Raw genomic sequence first — 8,901 nt, forward strand, 5'->3', positions numbered from 1 at the left:
TGGGCGCAAGTGCGCAGAATCAACATTAAGGAACTTGAGGTACTGTTATTATATTTAATGTTTCTCATACTCCCAATTCTAATTTAATTCCTTCCTTATCATTTTTTCCAATATATTCTTTTATTCTTTGCTCAGCCCTTCCCAAGAACCACTCTCCTTATGGAGAGCAATGGCCCAAATGGCTGCATGGTCATTCCACAATATGTGGAGCTCCACAACTCACTCAAAAAGAAGATCAAGCCCCTCAGCACTAGTGATGCCATCTACCCAATGCTTGCCAAGATGAAAGAAAAGACAAACAAATATCTGGACAAAGCCCTTTGATGTGAGAGCCTTGTCATGGCTATGATTCTGCACCCTCTCTTTTGATTGAAGTTTTTTGTCAAATGGTATGGAGAGAATTCAATTGTAACAATGCAAGCTGAAGCGACCCTGCAATGTCTTTACCGGCAATGTGCGCTGTCTCACCCTGCTACCAAATCAATGTTATCCCAGTCCGATTGAAGAAAAGGTACAAACACACCTGCAACTTCTTCACCAAAGCCCGAGATATTTGGCAGCGACTCCAAAGGGGAATCAGTTATTGATGAGACTGACAACTTACCATTGCAAAACTATCTACAAGGATCTGATAAAATGCAGACCGATAAGTATGAGGTTAAGAAACCTGAAGCGAGCCTTCAGTGGTGGAAGGTATGTTGTTTCACTCTGTTTGGACTACGATTTATGGTCCTACTGAATTTAATGTTCTTTGCAGGTACATGAAAAGTCTTATTGTGTATTGGCTCTCATGGCTAGAGACTACTTAGCAACAACAGGTTCCTCTTGCGCGGCAGAACACATCTTCTCCTGCACGTCAGATGTCTGCTTGTGCAGTTGAGGAAGCTTTATTCCCAGTACCATTGAAAGATTGGTGTCAAGCAGGCTTTGGTTAAGGGAGGGTGTACCGCTTGGGAGTGTTTTCAAGGACCTTGCAAATGTATTCAAGTTGATGGGCATACCTATGACTTGATATTTTTATATATTTTGGAATTCTTTATGTTTTTATATTTTTTATCTTCTTTGTTGAATTTTTTTTATTCCTTTTATGACATTCACGCTTGCTCATATGTTTTTATTTCTCATTGATATTTGTCTGTGCTTGTCAATTGAGTAAATTTTTGTTTTCTTGGTATGTTGCTTAGCTGTTGCGCCATGTTGCACAGCTTTTCTGTGCAATGCTGTAACCACTGTTGTTATTGTGGCGTGTACATGAGCAGTCAACATTTTGATTGATTCTTTGATTCTAGGCAGAATATGGCAAAGTTTATGGCAGAAATTTTTGTAAAATATCATTTACATGTATATCAATCAAATTCAGAATGATTTTGGCAATATGTTCCCTCAAAATTTGTCTTGGGGCAAAGAACTTCAGAAAATTACACTTGCGGACACATTCAGGAATTACATGTAGAAATACTGCCCATACAGTAAGGCTTTAGGGAACAAAAATGTGGAGAAAAATATTTCCAAAAGGATTATCATTTTTTTATGTATATTTCTACTCTGGCCTTTTACTTTTGGCCAATAGTATCCAGTGGTAGAGAAAGTCCTATCACTGGATACGTTCCGTTTCTGCCCTTAGATCTAGTTTTAGATCTCAAGTTAGAACTTTTTGAGATTTTTTTCCTCAAAGTCCGTCAATAGTCCAAGTACCTAAACCTCACCACCATCCCACCAGGCTCACCATTCCACCAGTCAGTCCACCACATGTGGCAAGCTTACCATAACCCTACCACTAGCAAACCACCTCACCATCCCCACCATTTGTACACCAGATTTTCACCAGTTCCCCAGCTCACCACCGTACATACGTAAGCTACCCTTTGTTCACCAGCTTCATCCACTCTTTTCCACCAGTAGCTCGCCCTCCCTCCCCTCACTACCCCATCCTGCCACCCTTCCTCACCGATCTCCTACTTCACCATGCCTACAGGCAAGCGTAAACCCACCAAAAGACCACCACCCAAGAGATCTACAACCTCCCACAAACCAAGTTACAAACGACGCAGTGGCAAAGAATCTCTCACTGCTGCCGAGCGAGCAATGGACGATTCAGAAGACGACAATGATTATCAACCGGACCTGCAACTTGAAGAACAAGATTCAGAGGACGACTCAAGAAACCCTGTTGACTTATCTACATCTAGCCAACATCCTCCAACCAACAACTCAAGTCGACCTGCTTGTTCAACAAACACTAATTCAAACACAAGCCCACAACCAACTGGCACAGCTTCAACTCACAATCCAAATCACACACAACTAACCCTTCATAACTATTCCACTGTTGGCAAAGAGCTTGGACGACCTGCCCTTGAGAGGATGTTGAATGATCCAAAAAGAAAGACTCAAAATCGACCCCCATCAGCTATCTTAGGCGAGGCTCAGGCACTTCAGGGTTACTACACGATGGACAAGATGAGCCTATCTTTGGTTGGCAACACCAGCCTCGCAACTCTGGAATCTGCACTGTCAGCTTTGTTCCTTCTGGTTGCTATTTGTCACCGTCTTTTTTTAACCATTATCGTATCTTCACAGATTTGAAGGCCCTATATCACATGACCGCAATGGCTACACCACATGGATGAGCTACAGCTTGGCCAACACAGTGCAAATCTCAAGTAAGTGTCTATCATATCACAACATAGCCTAATACTAATGCACTTCTAATTTCAGTGCCTGCAGGAGGACAATCGGAGGGCTTTGCCGAACATAATCAAAACTGTCGTAAATGGACAGAACTGACAGAGACTGAGTCAGAGACGTTTCAGCCAAAACTTTTTGAAAAGCTAGCCTACGCGCATTTCACAAACATCGCCACACCGGTTTCCGAAGAAGAACGTGCAACGGATCAAGAGATAACCCAGTACATGCACCATTTCACCCGTCTTGCTAATCTCGATAAGGTATCCAAACATCTCCAAAGTGGGGTACTGGGTCAGACAATAGCAAAATCTCTTGCTGTTATTGAAAAGAGGGGTCCCGAAGAGATTGGAAAGGTAGCCACCCAGGTAAGCGGCCTTTCCAAAACCTTTTTGCCATGATAAGTCAAAGCCACTTACTTATGACTCCAAATTTCATGTAGCTCCAAAGTATCTTCAAAAGATTTGGCATTCATTCGCACCTTCTGGTAGCCAGCTGGAATCCAAAGACCAAGCTCGAAAACCCTATGTGGAATCCTGAATATACTACGAGCCCTCGATGGGCTGAATACGCCAAGAGAACTCATCACCTTGCTAGAGACTTCGCCATTCGGTCCACTGCAGCCCAAATTGAGTTCACTGAAACCCAAAAATCCACTAACCAAAACGACAAAACACCTCAGGTCACAATGAGGACAAAGCTCACCAACTTGCTGAATAACGAGATAAGTACGTGATATTCCATAACTTAGTCCTCAAACTCGTCTTTCATCCAACTGACTCATTTTCTTTAGGGAAGAATTTGCCGCATCCGCCTCAGGGACCAAAGCACGACGTCTATCCAAAGACCCCCAACCCACACGAGACTATAGCAGGCCGGTGTTACCAAGGCGTTCAGTTGGCCGTCCGTCAAGCCACTGACTCGCAGGTGACTCAGGAGATGCTTACTCTAGGAGCCAAAGGCGGACGTCTGACCGACAAACAGGTCAAAACCTGGATTGAAGATATTGAAGAAGGAAGGTATTCCATACACGTGGCAACTGCAACCACAACTGCAACAAACGGCTAAGTTACAATTTTACAACTGCAAGATTTTATGACCTAGAACACTGAACCACTCAGCTTTCCTTACCATTGTTATCATAAAACATGTCCAACCAAATCAATTGCTATTATTGGTTTGGGTCTTGTTTTTACAATGTGTGTGTTACTACCTCTTTGTTGTAGGCTAATCATTATCTATGATTATTGCTAGTCGCAGTCAAGATCTCTCTCCAAATCAATTATTACAAATGTTACCTTTGTGAACACCCAAAATTGTCCAGGTGAAAATCTGGCCCCGTTTGGGAGCGGTTATTTTACCACGGTATTTGCGTAATCGCATCAATACCACAGTGGTACAGTTGTACTATGTTTGGTACCTTAATTTGCCACGGTAATGTACCACAGGATTTGGACAATAATCTCACCATACTGTGGTAATCCAGTAATTGACAAAAAGCTCTTTATGAAAAATAAATCCGCACGGTGAAAGGGGACTTATCCAAATTTGCTTTTACCCCTCACATCCCTCCTTCCTAGGACTTCCTCTGATTGCCCTAGCTTGCCCTCTCTTACCGGCTCTTCCACCCCCCATCTTGTCTGTTGGAGTCACCACACTGTGTGCTTCTCAACTAATGTTGATGATAAGATTCTGCTAGATAAACAACGGATCATAAGATCCTATTAGATAAACAATGGAGCGTAAGATCCCATCAGATCAACACCCCATTATAAGATCATAAGATCCGTATTTGGATGTGTTTGTTGTTGCCCTACCGTTTGTTATTATCTTTTGTATATAAGCAGAGCTACACTGGGGAAGGGTTTGTTTCCCTCATCCTGTCCATTTCATCTTGTCTACGCTCTAGGTAAGCTTTCCACATGATTCATGACTATTCCTCTATGGAATACAATCCTTGTTTCCTTTTCATCTTGTGTACACTCTTGTTGATCACACCATTGTCCTCATCCGAATCATCACTTCTGTTGACTCAATTACCTATCCGATCAATCTCAGTCAAACAAATCCATCAAGATGCCGAGGGTCTCCAGTACTGAGCAAGGGAAGACACCTCCTAACTTCACGCATGCCAAATCTCGAACCATCATCAATGGCTTGATCCTCCAAAAGCTTGCGGGCAAAAAGTCGGACTCGGGCTTCAAGCCTGAGGCATGGACTGCAGTAACAGATCAGTACAACGAGACCTACAAGACTGAACTGACAAAGGAACAGCTCAAGAATCACTTTCAAGCAGTCAGTCCATTCATCTATATCAATCTTCCTTTTCCTGGCACTCATTACAATTCATGTCTGAGCTTACAGGTGAAGAAGCAGTATGGCATTGTTCATCAATTGAGGGGTACATCCGGTGTTGGCTGGGATGAAGCTACAGGAATGCTTATCGCTGATCCAGATTTCTGGGCAAACTACTCAAAGGTACGTCTTGAATAAGATGAAAGGGATTCTTATGACCACTAAAATCAATTTCTCAGTCCCACAAAGGGGCGGCAGTTTATGAGAAGAAGCCGTTCCCCCTTTACTCTTTGATGAACGAGCTCTGTGGAGACACAAATGCTGCAGCTGAAGGTATTCGAGGCACTCAGACAAGCACTCGAGCTCGTGGTGAGGCCTCGTTGACAGCCGAAGAGCTCGCATTGGACGACGATCCTGAGGCTGATCCTGACCAAGACCTACCCTCTGTGGAAGAGCTTACTCAAAGTGCGTATACAATCCTGTTTCTTTGGGTGAGCTTACTGGAACTTACTTGTTCACCGGATGAAATGAAATTCAGCTCACGTCGACATGAGTGTTGACACACCTTCTGAGACCGAGATTACTCAAAACGACCCTTCTGTTACAACCACGTCTTCAACATCTGCCAGCTCCAAGCCTGTGTCTTCCAGAATCGGCGTTCAAACTCGTGTAAGGCCAAACAGCAAAGCAAAACTTGCCTCATCTTTGAATGAAGCTGTGGCTCATCAGAAAATGAGTGCGGCCCAATCAATCACCCGCGAGACTTTGCGTGCAAAAACTCTCGAGGAACACGATGCTCGCAAGCTAGCTCTGATTCAAGATCAGGCCCATTTAGAACAACAATCAATCTCTCTCAAGAACACCAAGCTTCCTTCACAACGCGAGGCATTGAAGATATTTGCTGAGGATGCTGAAGTGTATTTTAAAGACTTGTCTGCTCGTCTCAAAGCCTCAAAAGTATTTCGAAACGAGGAGAACTGCTCCTTCTTCATTGAATTACCCGATGAGTTGAAATGGGCTTGGCTTTCTGATGAGGTTGCAAATGGACAAGCTTGAACCGTTTTCAGTCATTTGTGAACAGCCTTTGTATCCTTTATTTGTTTCAAACTATTTCATCTTCATTTCTCTTAAATATTCATGTCGATCTGATTATGAGTCATGTCTTGAAGTGTGAAATACATACAAAGCAATTAGGAATGTGATAAAACTCAAAAATGATTGATTGGATAGAACTCAAAGATGATCGATCGGATAGAACTCACAAATGATCGATCGAGCACATCTTGAATTGAGAAGTGTCAAAAGAGAGTACAAATCAGAAACAACATGGCTGGAATCGATAATTACTTGTCATGGTCAAAATGAAAGAAGATGTTGAATGAGAGCGATTACTTAACCTGTTTCCTTGTCTCAGTTTTATTGGTTTGTTTGAAACTATTGATCTTTTTTGTGTAAGGCATAATATATATCATTTTGATTTTGTCTGATATTTCACCATGAAAGATTTTAATACGTGTGATTGATCAATCGAGATACAAACTGAGATTGATTGATTCTATGTTGGAATAGCATCGATTGATGGGTTGCATCTTGATTTCAAATCAACAAAAGAATTACAATTCCGAATGAAAGTATCAAATGTGATTCTTGATCAAGAGAGCTGAGATGCGTTATCGATCCATATCCTCAAATTATGCAAAGACAATGATTCTATGCATTACACTACCAATCTTCACCCTCGATAATGAGGGTGCTTAATGTATGCTTCCCACATTTCCATGGCCATCCAATCTCTATCATCCATAGCTTGAGCTCGAAGGCGTGCAGAGGCAACCTCATAAGCATGTGCCCGTTGGTTTGGCCATCTTTGTGCTAATCTAACTTGCTCGGCATCATATTCATCACAGTACAAGTCGTCCCCCCCTTTCTTCACTATCAAGTTGTGCAGCGTACAGAGGGCAATGACCAAGGAAGCCTGTCGATCAATCGGAAAAGAGTGCATAGATGTTAAAATCTCAAATCGTTTCTTGAGGACGCCAAAGATTTGCTCGATGACATTTCGTAAGCTGGCATGCCGCAAATTGAACAATTCCTTGTAATCTTGTGGGCCTTCATTACCCCGAGCCCATTCCTTCAGATGATACCTAACCCCGCGATAGGGAGCCAGAAATCCTGGCTCATTAGCGTAACCCGCATCTACAAGGTAGTAACGGCCTGCCATGACCGTTGAGATTAGAATTGAAACAAAGTATGCAAAGAAGTGTATCTCTTACCTGGAGGTACTAGAAATCTCCCTTGTTGTCTGGCCACTTCCAACACCCGTCCGTCTGCTGCCGAACCTTTGAAACCGGCAAGAACAAAATTGAAGATCATGTTGAAGGAGCATCCAGCGAGGACGTTCTGACTGAGAGTCCCTTTCCGGTTGTGGTAGAGGTCGTGATCTTTCAATGGTACCACAGCAGGGATGTGTGTTCCATCAATCGCTCCAAGACAGTCCTTGAACCATGGGAACCTCTTGCTGTCCGAAGAAATTTCAGGTGGACAAGGTGTAGCTGGGAGACGTGTTCAAGCACAAGTAGTACAAGATTGTAGTAGCGGCTGATGGTCTCGCCAGAATGCTGAAAGCGTTCTGCAGCAAGTCGATTCGAGGCGTGATTTCCCATTATGAATAAAAATATCATGAGTTGTTCTTGCTTTGAGACGTAAATAGTATCCTCAAGGTATGGCGCCAAAATGTCCATCACATGCATGAACGTTGTTTTGTCCATTTGGCAAACTTCGGAGAATCGTACTGGACTACCATTGAGAACCTCTTCACAGTAAGCGGCACCACCAAGACAAGAAGTGCGGCATGGAATCTTTGGAGTCATCGTTGCAAGAAGCTGTTCGTAGGCTGATTGGATTGTGTTGTCTAGCTCTGGGTCTTCATCAGATTCAAAAATATCATCGGTTTTGAAAGTTGAGTAAGAATCGATTGATATGTCGGACATTTTGGATACGGCAGTATGGAGATGTTATGAAGTTGGTGTCATTCTGCCAAACAAGTATGGCCAAAAAACAGGAATTATAATTGTACCACACTTTGCAAGTGGTTTTTTGTCTTTACTGCATTATCGGACCCAAAAATGTAGTACACTTTTACAGTACTGTACACTTTATCACCGCTCCCAAACGGGGCCTAAGTGTGGGGCGACTTTCTCTCAACCAATGCAAAATTTCAATGCACAAAAATTACAAATTCATTAGCTTTCACAGATTAAGGTCTATGTTGTCATGAACATTTGTAATGGGTTAGAAAACCATCAACTTAGGCCCCGTTTGGGAGCGGTTATTTTACCGCGGTATTTTCGTAATTGCATCAATACCACAGTGGTATGATCTTACCACGTTTGGTACCTTATTTTGCTGCAGTATTGTACCACAGTATTTAGACAATAATCTGACAATACTGTGGTATTGCGATAATTGACAAAAAGCTGTTTATGAAAAATAAATCCGCACGGTGAAAGGGGACTTCGTCAAATTTGATCTCTTCCCCTTCCCTTTGTAATTCATCGGCTCCTTCCATCCGTTCGATTACAAAACTCACTATCAACCCATCTTCAACACCTTCACACTTCAAGATGAAGACAACCACGAGTTCAATATTAGTTTGTCAATCGACCTCATCGCACTGTACCTTTATCACTTCTTCCTTCAATCCACCGTTCCCTCAATCAATCTCGTCGCTTCTCAAATTCTGTCACTCGCTTTGATAACCTTGTTTCTCCTTCAATCAATCTCATGAATATCAAAGGATATGTATCTTTTCAAATTCGCTAACAATATGAAAAAGATGATCAAGATGATTCCTTGACGAGAGAAAAGTTCCAGTTGATTGGTGATGAGGTTCACAACTTTTGATGAGTTACGATGACCGAG

At 42.5% G+C, this 8,901-nt stretch overlaps 1 protein-coding gene across 1 annotated transcript; it reads left to right on the forward strand.

Annotated features, from left to right (window-relative positions):
• Window positions 1-1,965: 1,965 nt before the first annotated feature.
• On the forward strand, window positions 1,966-3,753 carry MELLADRAFT_94176 (uncharacterized protein; the record flags this gene model as incomplete). The annotated part of the gene is made up of 5 exons (XM_007417024.1): window positions 1,966-2,513; window positions 2,581-2,663; window positions 2,719-3,053; window positions 3,128-3,413; window positions 3,479-3,753. 5 exons carry the CDS (start codon window positions 1,966-1,968, stop codon window positions 3,751-3,753), a joined length of 1,527 nt encoding a protein of 508 aa, XP_007417086.1.
• Between the last annotated feature and the right edge of the window lie 5,148 nt (window positions 3,754-8,901).

Source organism: Melampsora larici-populina (assembly GCF_000204055.1).
Source record: "Melampsora larici-populina 98AG31 unplaced genomic scaffold MELLAscaffold_67, whole genome shotgun sequence".
Taxonomy (NCBI): domain Eukaryota; kingdom Fungi; phylum Basidiomycota; class Pucciniomycetes; order Pucciniales; family Melampsoraceae; genus Melampsora; species Melampsora laricis-populina.